At 39.1% G+C, this 22,653-nt stretch overlaps 1 protein-coding gene across 1 annotated transcript in view; it reads right to left on the bottom strand.

Moving 5' to 3' along the window:
- EPHX4 (epoxide hydrolase 4) overlaps nucleotides 1-4,295 on the bottom strand; it is a 42,606-nt gene extending 38,311 nt beyond the window's left edge. The window contains exons 1-2 of the mRNA XM_044238677.1: nucleotides 4,065-4,295; nucleotides 1,767-1,852 (exon numbers count right to left, since the gene is read on the bottom strand). Of these exons, the coding sequence (XP_044094612.1) occupies nucleotides 1,767-1,852; nucleotides 4,065-4,295 (317 nt within the window). The remainder of the gene's footprint in view (nucleotides 1-1,766; nucleotides 1,853-4,064) is intronic.
- Between the last annotated feature and the right edge of the window lie 18,358 nt (nucleotides 4,296-22,653).

Raw genomic sequence — 22,653 nt, 5'->3', positions numbered from 1 at the left:
AATGAACATTTGCTGAATATTCACTGGGGCTCTGTGAAAGGCCTTCTGCATATTTTGACTCCCTTTATCTTCCCAACAACTCGGTAAGATTACTGCAGATGATTGTGCGGGATCCTGCAGAGTAAGTGATTAAGCCAGAATTCACCGCCTATATTACTTTATGCAGATTTGACTAATGCTTCCGACTTAAATTTTATTGTGAGCCAATCATGTCAAGCATGCCACTAACCGAGTCTACATACATACGCTTGAATTGCACTGGGCTGTTTACCACCTAATTAAGTTGTCTCCAGATGGAAGCACAGATAAAAGTTGAACATGAAAGTGACTTATGTTTATTCATGTAGGTGAATACAGAGGGGAGAAGAATCTTCATGATGGGGAAAAATCTCAGAAAAAAGACATCTATAGGCTTTTTGCTCTGGAAAAATGATGAGGTACATGGAGTTTTGCCACACTCCATTCTTTTCTTCAATACCTAATACTTCCTCATGCACTAGTGTTCTCAGTGTATTTATTAATGAAGTCTCATTCACCGATAATGTATCAATTAAAGTGTATTAGGGTCAGATCTCTGAGAGCTAGATGCATTTTAAATCAGGACTTTGGATAAGACAAAATCTTTTTTTTTTTTTTTTTTTAAAGATTTTATTTATTTATTTGTCAGAGAGAGAGGGAGAGAGAGCGAGCACAGGCAGACAGAGAGGCAGGCAGAGGCAGAGGGAGAAGCAGGCTCCCTGACGAGCAAGGAGCCCGATGTGGGACTCGATCCCAGGACGCTGGGATCATGACCTGAGCCGAAGGCAGCTGCTTAACCAACTGAGCCACCCAGGCGTCCCTAAGACAAAATCTTTTAAACTGTGAAGGAGGTGTACCATACGTAATGGTGAAATTCTAAGTGTTAAGAGTGTTAATAAGGGAAAAATTTGGTGACAGGGCATTAATCCAGACCTTTCAAAAGATATAATATATTCTGCCTTTCAGTCGGCTCAGAGGATATGGTTATTTTTCATCCATTTCTTCTCATTTAGTTTGTGAACTATCTTGAGATCATAGCCCTGTTGTCAAAAGGCCTGGTTGTCTTTTTACCACCATATGTAGCATCTTTTAAAAAGATATTTATATTTTTAAAGTTTAATCATATGTTATATTTGGCTCTGGGAGGTTCAAAGGAGAACAGAACATTTTCTTCTAGGTAACTAGCAACTGTATATTTTTGGTTATAGGTTTCTTCCTAATGCAAAATATTTAGGTCCTTAATTTATCCTGCATTCATGAGTTTGTTGTTACATGCATAGGAAATAAATAGTTCGTCTTCAGTTTCTAAGAGTCCTCTTCTTTCTCCATCTTCCCCTCACCTGAGGCTTCTTGTAGACCTTCCAGATAACAGGCACTCTATACCTTTGATTTCTTTTCAATCTCCTTTCCCTGCCCAACGTGGCATATGGTCCACAGTAGACACTATGAAAACTGTTTAGTAACTAGTTCAGAAATTTGAAACACTAAACAATACTTCTTTTAATTTTTCACCAAAAAGAGAGAGAGAGAGAAAGAGAGGAAGGGAGGAAGGAAGGAACAAAATTAGGCTGGTACCACGCACATTTCATGAGATAGAAGGAAAACCATCCCTATTATTCAGGAGCATTCAGGAAGGATAACTGGGTAAGAGACCATAAAGTAAGGTTGATTAAAAGTCATAACAAGAAAATGACACTGTGACTAGCCAAGGCCTTAATGCAAAAGAAAAAGTTGGTTGGTAAGTTTACCAGAATTCTGGAAATCCATGAAGCAGCAGCATAAGTGGTTTGCCTCTTTCACCAGCAGCAACATAATGAAATCTTAACCCCGAATCCTGTAGTACAAAATAGAGGGCATGGGATTTTAGTGATATTTTGCCAAAAGTAGTGCATTCAGTATTTTAATTTCATTAGAGAAAAAGCTCGTTTGCATTATTTTTAATATCAAGAAATAAAGTAAATATCATTCAATTTCAAAAAGAAAAAAAACCTCCATGATTTATTAATAGAGTAAATTAGATTTATTTTTGTTGACATTTCCTTTATAGTACTTTCCCTTCTTGTTCTATTTATAAGGTCAATTTCTATGTTATAAGCTTCTGGAACAATGTCACAATTTGTGACTTTCATCTTACTGATGTGTCACATTTCATCTCATTCAAATTCCACAGGACATGTAAATAATTCTGATCTGAATTTATATTCCTGCCATGTTTACCTCCTAGTCATGTACTTTTCTCAGCTTGCCCGTCAAGAGCTGTGCCATCAGTTATATAATTCACACCTCCTTTCCTTATTTTTAGTTCTCTCCTTCCCACATTATTATTTTAAGTTGAGAGTTGCATGTACAGCTCCCTTTGCCTCCTGCTCCTCATGTCACGTCAATGTATTTCTAACAGCAGAACTCTCTGAGTGCCCAAGACTTCTCTCTGCATGTGGGAGACAAGGCTGCCCAAGGAAAATAAAAGGCATGGGGGTGAGACAGGAATACAGCAAACACAAAGCAAACTGAAAAGAAGAAAATGGTGGGGGGGAAGCAAGAAAGGAAAACAAAAATTCAGGGAAAAAGTGAAGAAAGAAACCAAGAACCAAGAGATGAGCACAGAGACTGAGTTTTATATCAGGTAACCCAAGCAAGAGGGTTTCCAGATGTAAGAAAATCTTAAAAGGTTAAATCAACCCCATCATTTTTACAGATTTGGAAACTAAAGTCCAAAGATATTCACATGGGGTCATAAAGGTGCTTGGGAGCAGGGCTGTGGCCAGAACCCCATTCTGTCCCACCTTAGAGGACAATATTCTTTCCACTCCATGGTTTCTGTCTCTGGGGAAACTCCTTAGGTGGCCAAACAAGGAGGAAAAGCAGTATGAGGAATTCCAGAGGACTCTTTTTCACTGCTTCCCCACCCCAGGTTGGACCAAGATAACAAAACTGACTTTGCCCTCAACTGCAGAATGCCTTTCTAGAAGTTTAGTAACTTCTTTTATTGGTGATGAATCTTGTCCACTTGACTGGATTTAGTGAACAAATATTTTGTTACACTTCCTATGTACTAGGCTCTGTTCTAAGTTTTTATTTATTTGGGTTTTTCTTTGTTTGTTTTACAAATATCAATTCATTTCATCCTCATACATATCCCAGGCTGATAAGGGTAAGAAAAATGTGCCCTTCGTCTTTTGAACTCTAGTAGCTGGACAGTGTATCTCCTAATAGGACTCCTGCACTTGGTGACATAAATAACCCCTCCTGTGAGGCTAGTTTGACAGGCCTGTGAGTCAGACTGCAGGGGGCATCCAGAAGGGCCATATCCCCTCACCACCTGGAGCCTCAGGAAATGGAATATCCGTGGGCTGCCGGGAGGCTTGGGACAAGCATGAACAGTTCCAGTCTGAATGCACGGTTGACATTTACTTTTTGCTCCATTCTTTGGTCTCTGACATTGTAAGTCAGCTTCCTTGCTCACAAACATTCACCATTTATTTATCGTTTCATGCTGGTAGGTCATCTGTGAATGCTTCGTTCTGCTACTCTGAATAACGTCCTATTTCCTTATTCTATTTACTCTTTCAATCTCTAATATTTGGGCAAGGACAGCCTCATGAGACAGTAGGGCACGACCAGGAACAATTCCCTACAGCTGATCTGAGCTCTAAAGGGCAAAAAGGTGACAGGAGAAACAGCCTTCCTTTTCAGAGAGCAGAATCATTCTGGGTTGTTGTGGTGGAGCAGGAGGGGACTGTATTATATATAGGACCTGATGAGAGAACCCCCTTATAACCTATTCTCATTCTCTCAGTCTCTCTCTCTCTAACACACACACACACACACACACACACACACACACACGGTCTCGACCCCTCTCCCGCCACACCTCGCCCCCCTTGCCTTGCCTCCCCCTGGCATCTTCCCTGTCCCCGCCGCACGCTCTTGCGAGCCCCGGGAACACTAGGGGACGCTGGGCGTCATGGAAGGAGCAGCCCAGCGCGCTCTGCTCTCACGGCCGTCACGTTCCCTCCCGATACCGCCGGGCCCGCGCCGGCCTTCACCTTGATCCGCACGTAGCAGTGGGTACCCAAAGAGGGGTCGTTCAAACACGCGGGAGGGTGTTCCCGGGCGACCCTCCGGAAGGTCTGCGCGGGTCCCTTGCCGATGCTCCACAAAAGTTTGAGCAGGTAGACGGAGGCGCAGAGCCCGCAGTAGCAGTAGACCAGGGACCAGAAGAGCAGGGACCGGATCGTGACCGTCAGGCGGAGCAGGCAATCCCGCAGCCTCGCCATCGGGCAGGGCCGGCGGCGGGGCCCGCTGCCCCTCGGGGACGCGGGAGCAGCCGCGCTCGCTCGGGCTCCGGAGCGAGACAGCGGGCGCGGCGCGCGCCAGGCCCGCCAGCCGGTCCGCTGGAGCCGGCTCCGCGCGCGCCTCCCCGCGGGCCCCCGGGGCGGCTGCGCTCGGCCGGCGTCCCGTGGCCCAGCTGCGGGCTCCCGCACTCGAGGTGCGCGCTCCGGGGCCGATGCGCCCAGCCCGGGAGCGCCGCCGGGCAGACCCCCTGCGCTGCGGGTTCCGCCCCGGACTGGGCGAGGCTGGGGACCGGCCTTCCTCCGCGGAGTGAGATCCCAGTTCTAAACTGCTCGGCTGCGGGAAAGATGAAGGGGAGACTTTCCCAGATCATCCTGAGAACCGCAGAAGGCAGCGCCGCTCCTACTTGGACCAGTGTTCAAGCCCTCTCCCTGCCCACTTAACCGTTGGAATTTCATTAGGCCTTTTTTCTGGATCACAGAATTATGGGGCGCGGGAAATAGAGGCAGTGAACGATTCTCACACTACATGGCAGATATTATTACTTTACTCATTCCTAACATTCCTCTCACGGTGTTGATATTGCCCAGCAAGGTTCAGAGTGGTTATCCGCCCAGCCAGGCCTCTCTGGTTCTAAAGGCAAGCCTCTGGAAAGCCCTGGTCTGTTTTCTATCCCTGCGAGTTTTTCCTTTGCAAGACTCTTACATAAATGCAATCATATAATATGGAACCTTTTATTTGTGGCTTCTTTTCATTTAGCGAAATGCATCTGAGATTCAGCTATGCTGTTACGTGTATTGTTTCTTTTTTATTGCTTGTTAGTTTTCAATGAATGGGTGTGGCATATTGTTTATCCATTCCTGAGTTAAATGGTATTTGAGTTTTCCCCAGTTTTTTTTGTTATGAATAAAGCCACTATAAACACTCGTGGGAAGTTTTTTTGTGAACATAAGTTTTCCTTTCACCTGAGTCAGTACTTAGAAGTGGGATCGTTGGGCCTGGTGGTAGTGTGCGTTTAACTTTATGAGAAACTGCCAAACTGACTTCCAAAATGGCTGTACAATTTGAACTCATACCAGCTAGGTGTGAGAGTTAAGGTTAGGTTAGACTCTTGCAAGAACTTGGTATTGTCAAGAAAATTTTTTTAATTTTGGCAGTTCTAAGAGGTGTGTAGTATCTCGTTGAGATTTTAATTTACATTTCCCTAGTGACTAATAATGTGTGGGCATCTTTATGTACTTGAATGCCATCAAGTATATTCTTCTTTGGCAAAGTGTCTGTTAAAAACTTTTACACATTTTTTAAAAATTGTGTTGTTATCCTACTATTTATTTTATTTATTAATTTGAGAAAGAGCAAGAGAGAGCACAAGCACGGTGAAGGGCAGAGGGAGAAGCCTCTGGGAGATACCCCAATGTGGGGTTTGAATTCATAACCCCTAGATCAAGAGTCACTTGCTCTACCCACTGAACCAGGTGGTCCCCAAATGTTTCTTAATTTTGATGATATGGATGGTACTTTTGGTCTTTAATAAAAGAAATCTTTGCATAACTCCAGGTCAGCAGGATTTTTCCCCCTATGTTTTCTTCCAGACGTTTTATGTTTTTATTTTTTATATCTAGGTCTATGAACCATTTTTCTTCAATTACCCCAAGTTTTATTTTATTTATTATTTTGAAAATTTTAATTCCAGTATAGTTAACATACAGTTTTATATTAGTTTCAGCTGTACAATATAGTGATTCAACAATTCTGTACATTACTCAGTGCTCATCAGGACCTGTGTACTCTTAATCCCCATCACCTATTTCACCCATCCCCCACCCACCTCCCCTCTGGTAACCATCAGTTTGTTCTCTATAGCTAAGAGTCTCTTTTTTTATTTGTTCATTTGGTTTTTTGATTTTTTTTTTGTTTTTAAGATTTTATTTTTTTATTTGACAGACAGAGATCATGAGTAGGCAGAGAGGCAGGCAGAGAGAGAGGGGGAAGCAGGCTCCCTGCTGAACAGAGAGCCTGATGCGGCGCTTGATCCGGGGACCCTGTGATCATGACCTGAGCTGAAGGCAGAGGCTTAACCCATTGAGCCACCCAGGAGCCCCTATTTGTTCATTTGTTTTGTTCCTTAAATTCCACATGTGAGTAGAATCATATGGTATCTGTCTTTCTCTGACTAAATTATTTGCTTAGCATTATACCCTCTAGATCCATCCATGTTGTTGCAAATGCTAGAGTTTCATTCTATTTTATGGCTGAGTAATATTTTGTGCATGTGTGTGTGTGTATCACATCTTTATCCATTCAGCTATGGATGGACATTTAGACTGTTTCCATAATTTGGCTATTGTAAATAATGTTGCAATAAGCATATGGGTGCATGTATCTTTTTGAATTAGTGTTTTGTATTCTTTGGGTAAATACCTGGTAGTGGAATTACTGGATCATATGGTAATTCTATTTTTAACTTTTTTAGGAACAAAGTCTATGATCCATTTTGAGTTAATTTTTGTATAGGGTACAAAGTATGGGCTAACATTTATGTTTTGCCTGTGGATATATAATTGTTTTGGCACCGTTTGTTGAAAGCAATATTCTTTCTTTCTTGAATTGCCTTTGTATCTTTGCTGAAAATCATTTGACATGTGGGACTATTTCTAAGCCTCTAGTCTGTTTCATTGATCTGTACGACTATATTTTCTTCAACTCCACATTTTTTATGACTTTTGAAAGTAGTATACTAGATCTAGAATTCAGATAGTATGAGTCCTTAAACTATGTTCTTCTTTATAAAAATTGTTTTGGCAATTCTCCTTACTTGCATTATCAAAAAAAAATAGCATTAGTTTGTCATCTTAGGCAAAAATTAATCATTTTGGAGAAAACTGATGTTTTAACAATATTATGTTCAACCCATGAACGTGATAGATCACTCCATTTATTTAGCTCTTCTTTAATTACTTTCATTAGTTTTTGATTGCTTAAAACATACTATTATTGCATATATTTTATAAAATTTAGACCTAAGTATTTCTTTTTTATATATTATTGTAAATACTACTTTTTAAAATTCCCAGTTGCTTATTACTAGTACAAAGAAACATGATTTTTGTTTTTTTGTCTTGGACACAGACATTGATAAGCTCACTAATTAGTTCTAGTAGCTTTTTGAGTCTTTGGGATTTTTTATATGGATAATAACCATTTGACATCTGTGAATAGAGACAGTTTTATTCTTCCTGCCTACATATTTTCCTTTTATTCCTTTTTTAAAAATTTTTTTAAATTGATGTTTTTTTTTTATAAACATATACTGTATTTTTAGCCCCAGGGGTACAGGTCTGTGAATTGCCAGGTTTATACACTTCACAGCGCTCACCATAGCACATACTCTCCCCAATGTCCATAACCCCACTACCTTCTCCCGACCCCTCTCCCCCCAGCAACACTTTGTTTTGGAGATTAAAAGTCTCTGATGGTTTGTCTCCCTCCCGATCCCAACTCGTTTCATTTATTCTTTTCCTACCCCCCAAACCCCCATCTCCACTTCTTCATATCAGGGAGATCATATGATAGTTGTCTTTCTCTGATTGACTTATTTCACTAAGCATAATACCCTCTAGTTCCATCCACATTGTTGCAAATGGCAAGATTTCATTTCTTTTGATGGCTGCATAGTATTCCATTGTATATATATATACCACCTCTTCTTTACCATTCATCTGTTGATGGACATCTAGGTTCCTTCCATAGTTTGGCTATTGTGGACATTGCTGCTATAAACGTTCGGGTGCATGTGCCCCTTTGGATCACTGCATTTGTATCTTTAGCATTTGTATCTTTAGGGTAAATACCCAGTACTGCAATTGTTGGGTCATAAGGTAGTTCGGAACCTCCATGCTGTTTTCCAGAGTGGTTGCACCAGCTTGCATTCCCACCACAGTGTAGGAGGGATCCCCTTTCTCTGCATCCTCGCCAGCATCTGTCATTTCCTGACTTGTTAATTTTAGCCATTCTGACTGGTGTGAGGTGGTATCTCATTGTGGTTTTGATTTGTATTTCCCTGATGCCGAGTGATGTGGAGCATTTTTTCATGTGTCTGTTGGCCATCTGGATGTCTTCTTTGCAGAAATGTCTGTTCATGTCCTCTGCTCATTTCTTGATTAGATTATTTGTTCTTTGGGTATTGAGTTTGCTACGCTTTTTATAGATTTTGGATACTAGCCCTTTATCCGATATGTCATTTGCAAATATCTTCTCCCATTCTGTCAGTTGTCTTTTGGTTTTCTTAACTGTTTCCTTTGCTGTGCAAAAAGCTTTTGATCTTGATGAAATCCCAATAGTTCTTTTTTGCCCTTGCTTCCCTTGCCTTTGGCAATATTCGTAGGAAGAAGTTGCTGCGGCTAAGGTCAAAGAGGTTGCTGCCTGTGTTCTCCTCAAGGATTTTGATGGATTCCTTTCTTACATTGAGGTCCTTCATCCATTTTGTGTCTATTTTCGTGTGTGAGGAACCATGGAGGTTCCTCAACAGCAGTGGTGACAATGGACATCCCTGTCATGTTCCTGACCTTAACAGAAAAGCTTTCATTTTTTCTCCATTGAGAATGATGTTTGTGGTGGGTTTTTCATAGATAGCTTTGATAATATTGAGGTATGTGCCCTCTATCCCTACACTTTGTAAGGAAATGGTCCAATTTAATTTTTCTGCATGTGGCTGTCCAATTTTCCCAGCACCATTTTTTGAAGAGGCTGTCTTTTTTCAATTGGACATTCTTTCCTGCTTTGTTGAAGATTAGTTGACCATAAAGTTGAAGGTCTATTTCTGGGCTCTCTATTCTGTTCCATTGATCTATGTGTCTGTTTTTGTGCCAGTATAATACTGTCTTGATGATGAGAGCTTTGTAATAGAGCTTGAAGTCCGGAATTGTGATGCCACCAACTTTGGCTTTCTTTTTTAATATTCCTTTGGCTTTTCGAGGTCTTTTCTGGTTCCATACAAATTTTAGAATTATTTGTTCCATTTCTTTGAAAAAACTGGATGGGATTTTGATAGGGATTGCATTAAATGTGTAGATTGCTTTAGGTAGCATAGACATTTTCACAATATTTGTTCTTCCAATCCAGGAGCATGGAACATTTTTCCATTTCTTTGTGTCTTCCTCAAATTCTTTCATGAGTACTTTATAGTTTTCTGAGAATAGATTCTTTGCCTCTTTGGTTAGGTTTATTCTTAGGTATCTCATTGTTTTGGGTGCAATTGTAAATGGGATGGACTCCTTAATTTCTCTTTCTTCTGTCTTGTTGTTGGTGTAAAGAAATGCAACTGATTTCTGTGCATTGATTTTGCATCCTGACACTTTACTGAATTCCTGGACAAGTCCTAGCAGTCTTGTAGTGAAGTCTTTTGGGTTTTCCACATATAGTATCATATCATCTGCAAAGAGTGATAGTTTGGCTTCTTCTTTGACACTTTGGATGCCTTTAATTTCTTTTTGTTGTCTGCTTGCTGAGGCTAGGACTTCTAGTACTATGTTGAATAGCAGTAGTGACAATGGACGTCCCTGTCATGTTCCTGACCTTAGCAGAAAAGCTTTCATTTTTTCTCCATTGAGAATGATATTTGTGGTGGGTTTTTCATAGATAGCTTTGATAATATTGAGGTAGGTGCCCTCTATCCCTACACTTTGAAGAGTTTTGATCAGGAAGGGATGCTATACTTTGTCAAATGCTTTTTCAGCATCTATTGAGTGTATCATATGGTTCTTGTTCTTTCTTTTATTAATGTATTGTAACACCTTGATTGATTTGCAGATGTTGAACCAACCTTGCAGCCCTGGAATAAATCCCACTTGGTTGTGGTGAATAATCCTTTTAATGTACTGTTGGATCCTACTAGCTAGTATTTTGGTGAGAATTTTCGCATCTGTGTTCATCAAGGATATTGGTCTGTAATTCTCTTTTTTGATGGGATCCTTGTTTGGTTTTGGGATCAAGGTGATGCTGGCCTCATAAAATGAGTTTGGAAGTTTTCCTTCAATTTCTATTTTTTGGAACAGTTTCAGGAGAATAAGAATTAGTTCTTCTTTAAATGTTTGGTAGAATTCCCCTGGGAAGGCATCTGGCTCTGGGCTTTTGTTTGCTTGGAGATTTTTGATGGCTGTTTCAATCTCCTTACTGGTTCTGGGTCATTCAGGTTTTCTATTTCTTCCTGGTTCAGTTGTGGTAGTTTATATGTCTCTAGGAATGCATCCATTTCTTCCAGATTGTCAAATTTGTTGGTGTAGAGTTGCTCATAGTATGTTCTTATAATTGTTCGTAATTCTTTGGTGTTGGTTGTGATCTCTCCTCTTTCATTCATGATTTTATTAATTTGGGTCCTTTCTCTTTTCTTTTTGGTAAGTCTGACCAGGGGTTTATCAATGCTATTAATTCTTTCAGAGAGCCAGCTCCTAGTTTTGTTGACTTGTTTTATTTTTTTTTTGATTTCTATTTCATTGATTCATGCTCTGATCTTATGATTTCTCTTCTCCTGCTGGGTTTAGGCTTTCTTTGTTGTTCTTTCTCCAGCTCCTTTAGGTATAGGGTTAGGTTGTGTATTTGAGACCTTTCTTGTTTCTTGAGAAAGTCTTGTATTGCTATATATTTTCCTCCTAGGACTGCCTTTGCTGTGTACCACAGATTTTGAACTGTTGTGTTTTCATTTTCATTTGTTTCCATGAATTTTTTCAATTCTTCTTTAATTTCTTGGTTGACCCATTCATTCTTTAGAAGGATGCTGTTTAGTCTCCATGTATTTGGGTTATTTCCAAATTTCCTCTTGTGATTGAGTTCTAGCTTCAGAGCATTGTCATCTGAAAATATGCAGGGAATGATCCCAATCTTTTGATACCAGTTGAGACCTGATTTATGACCCAGGATGTGATCTATTCTGGAGAATGTTCCATGTGCACTAGAGAAGAATGTGTATTCTGTTGTTTTGGGATGGAATGTTCTGAATATATCTGTGATGTCCTTCTGGTCCAGTGTGTCATTTAAGGCCTTTATTTCCTTGTTGATCTTTTGCTTGGATGATCTGTCCATCTCAGTGAGGGGAGTGTTAAAGTCCCCTGCTATTATTGTGTTATTGGTGATGTGTTTCTTTGATTATGTTATTAATTGGTTTATATAGTTGGTTGCTGCCATGTTAGGGGCATAGATATTTAAAATTGTTAGATCTTCTTGTTGGACAGACCCTTTGAGTATGATATAGTGTCCTTCCTCATCTCTTATTATAGTCTTTGGCTTAAAATCTAATTGATCTGATAGAAGGATTGCCACCCCAGCTTTCTTTTGATGTCCATTAGCATGGTAAATTGTTTTACACCCCCCTCACTTTAAATCTGGAGGTGTCTTAAGGTCTAAAATGAATTTCTTGTACGCAGCATATTGATGGCTTTTGTTTTTTTTTACCCATTCTGATACCCTGTGTCTTTTGATTGGGGCATTTATCCCATTTACATTCAGGGTAGCTATTGGGAGATATGAATTTAGTGCCATTGTATTGCCTGTAAGGTGACTGTTACTGTATATTGTCTCTGTTCCTTTCTGATCTACTACTTTTAGGGTCTCTTTTTGCTTAGAGGACCCCTTTCAATATTTCCTGTAGAGCTGGTTTGGTGTTTGCAAATTCTTTCAGCTTTTGTTTGTCCTGGAAACTTTCTATCTCTCCTTCTTTTTTCAGTGATAGCCTAGCTGGATATCGTATTCTTGGCTGCATGTTTTTCTCGTTTGGTGCTCTGAATATACCACGCAGTTCTTTCTGGCCTGCCAGGTCTTTGTGGATAAGTCCAGTGCCAATCCAATATTTTTACCATTGTATGTTACAGACTTCTTTTCCCGGGCTGCTTTCAGGATCTTCTCTTTGTCACTAAGACTTGTAAATTTTACTATTAGGTGATGGGGTGTGGACCTATTCTTGTTGATTTTGAGGGGGGCTCTCTGCACCTCCTGGATTTTTATTCTTGTTCCCTTTGCCATATTAGGGAAATTCCTTACAATAATCTCTCCAATATACCTTCTGCTCCCCTCTGTTTTTCTTCTTCTTCTGGAATCCCAATTATTCTAATGCTGTTTTGTCTTATGGTGTCACTTGTCTCTCAAATTCTCCCCTCGTGGTCCAGTATTTGTTTGTCTCTCTTTTTTTTAAAAAAATTTTTTTTAAGATTTTTTTTAAGATTTTATTTATTTATTTGAGAGAGAGACAGTGAGAGAGAGCATGAGAGGGGAGAAAGTCAGAGGGAGAAGCAGACTCTCCAAGGAGCAGGGAGCCCGATGTGGCACTCAATCCCAGGACCCTGGGATCTTGACCTGAGCTGAAGGCAGTCGCTTAACCAACTGAGCCACCCAGGTGCCCCTTTTAAAGACTTTATTTATTTATTTGTCAGAGAGAGAGGGAGAGAGAGCGAGCACAGGCAGACAGAGAGGCAGGCAGAGGCAGAGGGAGAAGCAGGCTCCCTGCCGAGCAAGAAGCCCGATGTGGGACTCCATCCCAGGACGCTGGGATTATGACCTGAGCCGAAGGCAGCTGCTTAACCAACTGAGCCACCCAGGCATCCCTGTTTGTCTCTCTTTTGCTCAGCTTCTTTATTCTCTGTCATTTGGTCTTCTATATCACTAATTCTTCTTCTGCCTCATTTATCCTAGCAGTAAGAGCCTCCATTTTTTATTGCACCTCATTAATAGCCTTTTTAATTTCAACTTGGTTAGATTTTAGTTCTTTTATTTCTCCAGAAAGAGCTTTTATCTCTCCAGAGAGGGTTTCTCTAATATCTTCCATGACTTTTTCGCTCCCAGCTAGAACCTTGAGAATCATCATTCTGAACTCTAGATCTGAGATATTGATTAGGTCCCTAGCCTTCAGTACAGCCTCTTGGTGGGTTTTGTTTTCGTTTTTTTTTTTTTTTTTTTTTTGGTGGTGATTTTTTCTGCCTTGTCATTTTGTCCAGATAAGAATATATGAAGGAGCAAATAAAATACTAAAAGGGTGGCAAAGACCCCAGGAAAATGTGTTTTAACCAAATCAGAAGAGATTCCAAATCATGGAGGGGAGAAAGGGGATAAAAAGAAGTTCAGAAAAAAAAAATGTTTAAAAAGAAAACAAACAAACAAATATATATATATGCATATATGTATATATATATATATTAGAGTGGTGACTAGAACAGAGTCACCCACTTAATTTTGGGAGTATTTTGGTCTCTTAGAAGAAACTACCTCCCAAAATTTTAAAGAACGAAAAACATATATAAGGGTAAACACAATGAAGGGATGGAATATGCCTATAAAGATGAAAAAGAATTTTTTTTAAATTTCTAAAAAAGGAGTTGATAAAGTAAGTTGGTTGGGAGAACCAAGAGAAAGAAAGCGGAGAGAATTTGCTTGGGCTGGAGACTAGAACAAGCCCAGAGCTAGCTAGATTTAGGGTATATTTTGATCTATTAGAAGAAGTTGTACCCCACATTTTTTAGAAGAAAAAAACCTATGTGTATACAAAAAATAAAATTAGATACAATGAAGGATAAAATAGGACTATAATAATGAAGTTTTAAAAAAGATTTTTTTTATGAAAGGTATTGTTAAGATAAACTAGTAAAAAATGTTAAAAGAGGAAAGGGTAAAAGTTTAAAAAAAAATAGCAGAAGAATAAAAAATTAAAAAAAAATTAACTGCAAGACTGAAGAATCATGGAGAGAAAGCCATGAATTCTATGCTTTGCTTTCTCCTTCTCTGGAATTCCGCTGTTCTCCTTGGTAAGTGAACTTGGCCTTGGCTGGATTTCTTGTTGATCTTCTGGGGGAGGGGCCTGTTGTAGTGATTCTCAAGTGTCTTTGCCCAAGGCGGAATTGCATCGCCTTTACCAGGGGCCAGGCTAAGTAATGTGACCGGGTTCGATTTCGGGAGCTTTTGTTCCCTGAATGTTTTCCGTAGAGTTCTGGAGGTCGGGAATGAAAATGGTGGCCTCCCAATCCCCAGCCCAGAGGAGCCAAGAGCTCAGGGCTCCACTCCTCAGTGCACCCTCAGAGAAAAGTGCTCAATCACTCCTGTCTTCCTGGCCTCTGGCCGCACTTGGAGAAAAGCACTCATTCACTCCCGTCTCCCTGGCCTCCGGCCACACTCCGAGCTCACCCAGCCTGTGATGGGTTCAAGATAACACCAGGTTCAGAGCTCACGTCTCAGCTCTGTCTCTGTAGCTGGCTTCCCTGCTCTAATACCTGCGAGCTCTGCTACACTCAGACACCCCAATCCTTCTGTGACCCTGCAGGACCTGGGGTCATGCTGACCCCGCGTGGACTTCACCCCAGTTTAGCCTCTGGAGCGATGTCCCTCAGTGGAGCAGACTTTTAAAAGTCCTGATTTTGTGCTCCATTGTTCCGCTGCTTGCCAGGAGCTCACCCCTACCCCTGCGGTCTATCTTCCCGTCGCTTTGGATTCACTTCTCTATAGGTCCTATCTTTCAGAAAGTGGTCAATTTTCTGTTTCTAGAATTTTTGCTCTTCTTCTCTTCAATCTCCTGTTGGATTTGTAGGTGTTCACAGTGGTTTGATAAGCTATCTAGCTGATCTCCTGCTACCTGATGTCGTCTCAGCCTGCTACTTCCCCGCCATCTTGACTCTGACCTTTTTCTTTTATTTCTTTTTCTTGCTGTATTGCACTGGCTAGGACCTCCAGTACAATAATGAATGGGAGTAGTGAGAATGGACATCTTTACCTTATTCCTGATCTTCATGGGAAGGCGTTCAGTCTTTCAACATTAAGCATAGTATTAGCTAAAGATGCCATTTATCATGTTGAGGAAGTTCTTTTCTCTTTCTAGTTTCTGAGATTTTTTTTCAATAAATTGAGGTTGAATTTTGTCAAAGGGCATTTGCATTTCTTGAGATAATCAGTTTTTCCTCTTTAACCTTTTAATGTAATTACATATAAACTATTCACATTTTTTATTTAAATTCAATTTAATTAACATACAGTGTATTATTATTTAGAGGTAGAGTTTAGTGATTCATCAGTTGCATATAATACCCAGTGCTCATTACATCAAGTGCCCTCCTTAATGTCCACCACACAGTTACCCCATCACCCCACCAACCTCCCCTCCAGCAACCTTCAATTTGTTTCCTATATTTAAGAGTCTCTACATATAAAGTTTTTTGGATGTTGAACAAACATTCCATTCCCAGATTAAACCCTACTTGGTCATGAAGTACTATATATATTTTTTAAATATATTTTTTAATTTATTTGACAGAGAGAGAGAGATCACAAGTAGGCAGAGAGGCAGGCAGAGAGAGAGGGGGAATCAGGCTCCTGCTGAGCAGAGAGCTCAATGGGGGCTCGATCCCAGGACCCTGAGATCATGACTTGAGCTGAAGGCAGAGGCTTTAACCCACTAAACCACCCAGACACCCCATGAAGTACTATATTTTTTTATATATTGCTGAAATTAAATTGTTAATATTTGGTTGATGATTTTTGCATCTGTATTTCTTATCTTCTTATATATTCTGGAGGAATTTATATAAAATTGGTATTATTTCTTCCTAAAATTTTTGGTAGAATTCTTAAAAAAAAAAAAAAGAGCCATTTAGATCTCAAGTTGTTTTTTTAATTCTTTTTTTTTTAAGGTTTTAATATATAATTCAATCAGGGACATCGGGTGGCTCAGCAGGTTAAATGGATGCCTTTAGCTCAGGTGATGATCCCATGGTCCTGGGATCGAGTCAGTATTGGGCCCCTTGCTCAGTGGGAAGCCTCTTTTCCCTCTGCCTTCTTCTCCCCCTTCTTGTGCATACTCTCTTTCTCTCTCTGACAAATAATAAATGAAATCTTTTAAAAAATAAGATGTAATATAATTCAATCTATTTACAAGTTATAGGACTATCCAGGTGATCTTTTGCCAGTTTGTGTCTCTTAAGAATTTTATGCATTTCATTTAAGTCATTGAATTTATGGCTTAATTTCCAAATATTTTGGACAATTTTACAGGTGCATTTTTCTTGTTAATTTCTAGCTTAAATATGGTATGTTCCAAGAGTTTACCTTTAAAATTACCTGTTCTTTTAAATTTATCAAGATTTGCTCTATGTCTCTGAATATGATCTATTTTGGTGAATGTTCCAACTGCATTTGAAAAGTTGTTATCTGGAGTGCAGTATAAATGTTAATTAATAAATTTTTTGGCAATGCTGTCCAGGACTGTTAGGAACCTTATGGATTTTTCTGTCTACTTGTTCTATCAACTGCTGAGAGAAGAATGTTAAAATCTTTCTGTAATGATGGATTTCTCTTTCTTTTTCTTTCTTTGTCTTTCTTTCTTTCTTTCAGATCTATCAATGCTATTTTGCTTTAGACAGTTATATTTTGGGGCATTTATAAATAAGATAAAATGAATTTGATATTACCCCCATTTATGCCATTCTCAGCATTCTTCATTCATTATATAGGTACACGTCTCTGTCTGGTGTCATATTTCTTCTACCAGAGAACTTCCTTTAAGCTTCTTTTAGAATAGGTCTGCTGACAATAAATTCTTTCCAGCTTTTGTTTGTTTTGTTACATGCTCATCTTTAAGTCTTCATTTATGCTTAGTGATAAGTAATACAGAGATGGTCTCTCTCCATGCTTTTGCTATTCTGATAGCAGTAGACTGCTTTCATTACTGAATGCTTATTACCCTGGAGGTAGGAAGGGCAGGGGGTAGAGGGGCATTCTCTAGTGTCTGATTCAGCCTCGCAGACAGGTGCTAAGGATATCAGGATATTGGGGTATCTTGGATATCAGTGTGGGATCTTCCCAATGATCTTTTCTTGTACCCAGTGACAGGGACTCTCTAATTGTCTGGATCCATGATGTATTTCCTGCCCCTGTCCTAGAGTAGAGGGTTTATTTCTGTTTCCTCTGCCTACCCACTCTCCCCTCCACCCACCAGCTGCAATAGGTCTTCATCAGTGCCCTAGATAGGTGACAGAGTTTGTTCCTCCTCAACCAGAAAGCTTCAGGCTTATATTCCTTAAGGAAGACAGAGAAGAAGGATCTGGAGAAGCCTTTATGCTTTTCCTGTATCTGGTGCTATTCTCTTCCAGGCCTGCATCAGGAGGCTAGCTTTCCCAGAACCTTGTCTTCTTGTAAGTCCTAATGAGTTCTGCAGAGAAGAAGAATCTGCACGTTGCGACAAATTGCTTTTGTGGTGTCAGGGGTTCCATATTCTCAACTAGCCCATAGCCAGTCTTTAGGAATTTGTTACTTTTAGATAATTTTGTTTGATTGTGTTTTTGTTACTGGATTATATAGCATTTGGAGACATCTGCCTCAGGTAAACCAGTACTTATGTCCTGTCTCTCCTTTGATGCATTCGTCTTACCTTAAATTTCAGGTTTTGGTTACCCTGCAATCTCAGCCTTCAGATTAATTTAATAAATGTGAATTTAAAGACTTTCTGGCTTTTGTGTTTGTTATAGTGGTGGGAGAAATGCTTTTCCAGCTTTCTAAATCCCAAGTGGAAGCCCAAATTTCCTGATTTTTAAAAACTGGATGTAGGGCACCTGAGTGGCTCAGTGGGTTAAGCCTCTGCCTTCGACTCGGGTCATGATCTCAGGGTCCTGTGATCGAGTCCCGCATGGGGCTCTCTGCTCAGCGGGAAGCCTGCTCCCCTTTCTCTTTCTGCCTGCCTCTCTGGCTTACTTGTGATCTCTTTCTCTGTCGAATAAGTAATTAAAAAATGATTAAAAAAGTAAAAATAAAAACTGGATGTAATTGACATATATCATTGTATTAGTTTTAGCTGTATGACATAATGATTGATATATGTATATATATTGTGGAATGATTACCAAAATAAATTTTGTGCATTTAAAAATTTTTTTTGAGTATTCCCATTTTCAAATTGAAAATTTAAATGAGATGATCGGAAATTTATACACAGGCATAAGAAATAGAGAAACTGTGTATACTTTAAACAGTGTCCATCACACTTTATAATTTTGTTATATATGTAGCTTTGTGTACCCACCACCAAAGTCAAGTATACAGAACAGCTCCATAACTACAGGGATGTCTTATGTTGTCCTTTTATAACCACAGTCATAGCTTGTCCCTCACCCCTGGTACCACTAATTTGTTCTTCATTTCCAAAATTTTGTCACTTCAAAAATGTTATGTAAGTAAGACCATAAAGCAGGTAATGTTTAGACTTAGTTTTTTTCACACAGCATAATTCCCTAGAAATTCAAGTTATTGCAAGTATCAACAGTTCATTCATTTTTGCTGATTAGTATTTCAAATTATGTATATACTATAATTTGTTAACTATTCACCTATTGAATGACATCTAGGTTGTTTCCAGTTTTTGGCTAGTAAAAATAAAGTTGCTATGAACAATTGTGTACAGGTATTTGTGTAACTGTAAGTTTTCATTTATCTGGGATAAATGTCCAGTAGTACAATTACTGGGTCATATGGCTTCGTTTTTATTTTTTTATTTTAATTTTTTAAAAGATTTTATTTATTTGAGAGAGAGCAAGAGCATGTGAGAGAGAGCACGAGTAGAGGGGGAGTAGCAGAGGCAGAGGGAGAAGTAGACTCCTTGCTAAGCAAGGAGCCCGATGCAAGGCTTGATCCCAGGATCCCAGGATCATGACCTAAGCCAAAGGCAGACATTTAATCAACTGAGCCACCCAGGCATGCCTGGGTCATATGGCTTTGTATGTTTTGTTTGTAAGAAGTGACAACTGATTTCTTTTTTTTTTTTTTAAGATTTTTCATTTTTTTATTTGACGGAGAGAGATCACAAGTAGGCAGAGGGGCAGGCAGAGAGGCAGGCAGAGATAAAGAGAGGGAAGCAGGCTCCCCGCTGAGCAGAGAGCCCGATGTGGGACTTGATCCCAGGATCCTGAGATCATGACCTGAGTCGAAAGCAGCAGCTTAACCCACTGAGCCACCCAGGTGCCCCAAGAAGTGACAACTGATTTCTTATGTGGCTGAATACCATTTCACATTCTCACCGGAAATGTATGAATGATCCAGTTTCTCTGCACCCTTGCCAGCATTTTGTGGAGTCACTATTTTTTACTTTAAACCTTCCTGATAGATGTGTACTGATATCTCATTATGGTTTAAATTTATATGTTACTGATGGCTACTAGCAATGGTGAACATGTTTCTATATGTGTGTTTGAAATATGTATATCCTCTTTGGTAAATTTTGTTCATATTTTTGCCCATCTAATTAAATTGTTTCTTTGTTGAGTTTTGAGAGTTTTTAATATATTCTCATATGCTCTTTCTTGTCAGATATGTGGTTGGCAAGTATTTTCCTAATCTGTAGCTTACCTTTTCACAGAGCAAAAGTCTTTTAATTTTGATGAGGTCCAACTTACCAGTCTTTTCATTTTTGGATCAAACTTTTGGTATCAAGTCTAAAGCCTTTCTGCCTAATCACACAACCTAAAGATTTTTCTCTTTTTTTCTAAAAGTTTTATAGTTTTATATGTTACTTCTAAACCCATGACCCTTTAAAAATAAATAAATAAACCCATGACCCATTTTGAGTTAATTTTTGGATAAGATGTAAGATTTAAGTTGAGATTTTTTTTTTTTTGCTTATGGATGCTCCAGCACCATTGGTCAAACAGGCTGTCCTTTCTCCACCGAACTGCACCTTTGTCAAAAATCACATCAGCTATTTGTGGGGGTCTTTTTCTGAGTTCTTTAGTCCGGGGTCTACTGCTTCACGAATACATTTTCTTGATTATTGTAGCTTTATAGTAAGTCTTATCATACAGAATGATTCTTTTTGCTTTGTTTTTTTGTCAGTATTGTTTATTCTAATGCCTTTGCCATTCAGTCTAAGTTTTAGAATAAGCCTATGTTTGTGAAAATTTTTCCTGGGATTTTGATAGGATGTGTGTTAAACCAGATCAGTTTGAGGAGAACTGAATCTTTCCTATGTTGAGTCCTCCAATCTATGCATGCAATATGCGTATGTCAGTCTTTCTTCTCTACCTCTTCCATAAGCATTTTATAATTTTCAGCATATAGATCCTGTATATATGAACATATGTTCAACATTTACCTAAGTATTTCAATTCTTTGAAATGATTATATATGTAATCTTCTAAGTTGCCATATGCTTATTAGTAATAGAGATCAGAATAGAGATCAGGTTGATTTTTGTATGTTGATACTGTATCCTGTGACCTTGCCTAAATCATTTATTAATTGTAAGGGTTTTTTGTTGTTGTTGTTGTAGATTTCTTGGGATTTTCTATGTAGAAAATCATGTGCAAAAATTCAGCAGCTATTCCTTAAAGCTAAATTGATTCAGAAACTGCTTAAAAATTAGTTTAAAAAAAAAAAGGCCATAGCCTATGGTGAAATCCTGTTGCCATTTACTTTTATTTACTTATTTAGTATTTTATTAATTTATTTGACAGAATGCGTGCAAGAGAGCACGAGTGGGGTGAGTGGCAGAGGGAGAGGGAAAAGAGTTTCCTCGTTGATCTGGGAGCCCCATGCAGGACTCTATCCCAGGACTGTGGGATCATGATCTGAGCGGAAGACAGATGGTTAATTGATTGAGTCACCCAGGCGCCCAATTTTATTATTTTTTTTAGAGAAGGAGAGAGATAGAGAGGTGGGGGAAAGAGTGGGGAGAGAATCTAAAGGAGGCTCTGTGCCCAGAACAGAGCTCAACCCAGGGCTTGATCTCACAAAGCCCACATTGGGTGTAGAGATTACTTGAAAATAAAATCTTTAAAAAAAAAAAATGTTCTGTTGACAAAAACTACAGGACAGACCAAATTCTGGAAGACAGAATAGATTTTCTGGAAGAGACTGTCTTAAATTAGTGTTAATCCTTTGAATGTTTGGTATTATCCTCCAGTGAAATCATATGGGCTTGGATTTTTTTTTCAGGAGCTTCTAAATTATGAATTATAATTTTTTAACATATAATGTATTATTTGTTTCAGGGGTACAGGTCTGTGATTCATCAGTCTTCCACAATCCACAGCGCTCACCGAAGCACATACCCTCCCTAGTGTCCATCACCCCGTCACCCCATCCCTCCCACTCCCACCCCTTCCAGCAACCCTGTTTCCTGCAATTAAGAGTCTTTTATGGTTTGTCTCCCTTGAATTACAATTTATAATTTAAATTATTTAAATTTATAAATAAAATTTAAAAGCAAAAAAACAAAGAAAAAAACTCAACGACTATGTTTCCTCCCTCAACCACCAGCTTTTTTTTCATCGATTTTCTCTTTTTCAATTTGATTAATCTCTGCTCTTGTCCTGTTTTGGATGTGCTTTTTTAGGTTGTTTAGTTAGAAACTAAGATTATTATTTTTTTTTAAAGATTATTTATTTATTTATTTGACAGAGAGAGATCACAAGTAGGCAGAAAGGCAGGCAGAGAGAGAGGAGGAAGCAGGCTCCCTGCCAAGCAGAGAGCCCGATGCGGGACTCGATCCCAGGACCCTGAGATCATGACCTGAGCCAAAGGCAGCGGCTTAACCCACTGAGCCACCCAGGCGCCCAGAAACTAAGATTATTGATTTGACTTTTGTTGTTTCTAATGCAAGCACTTGACACTTCTGAATTTCTCTATCAGTACTCTTTCAGCAGCATTCCACACATTTCGGTATGTTGTATGTTGATAAGTCATTCGTTTCTGTGTTTAATTTTCTTATATGATTTCCTATTGATTCATCAATTATTAAGTATATTAATTTGTTTAGTGACTTTCTTATTGTCTATTATTTATTTGTGATCTGATACTACTGACAAAAAAATACTCTATATAATTTCAATTCTTTTAGTTTCATGACCCAGGATATATGGTATTTTGGTGAATGTTCCATAGGTACTTTAAAGAAAAAAAGTGATTCAATTGTTAGTTATAAACTGGTAGTATCTACTTATACTCCCCCATAGCAGGATATGAGTTCCCATTGATCCTCTCCAATAATGGATAATGTGACATCATTTGTGCTAATTTGTTGGGTAAAAATTGATATTTTCTATGGCCTCATATTTTCATCTGTTGCACAAGGTTGAGCATCTTTTTATATTTATTAGCTAAATGAATTTCCTCTTAAGTGAAATGCCCGTGTATGGCGGAGAATTACCAATATTCATGTGCTGCTCTGAATTTTTCCAGACCTGCAGTCAGGCATATGACCAAGTGAGTTCTGGACAGAGGGATATGAGTACGAGAAGTTTAAGGCTCGCTCCAAGTCTGGCCCTTAACAGCATCCAGTGTCATCCTATCTTCTGTGCTCCATCAGTTTTAGAGACTGTGTTCCAGGTGGCA

The sequence above is a fragment of the Neovison vison genome, chromosome 2 (assembly GCF_020171115.1).
Source record: "Neovison vison isolate M4711 chromosome 2, ASM_NN_V1, whole genome shotgun sequence".
Lineage (NCBI taxonomy): Eukaryota > Metazoa > Chordata > Mammalia > Carnivora > Mustelidae > Neogale > Neogale vison.
The sequence above is the reverse complement of the archived record's forward strand: the minus strand, read 5'-3'. Positions and strand labels throughout refer to the sequence as shown.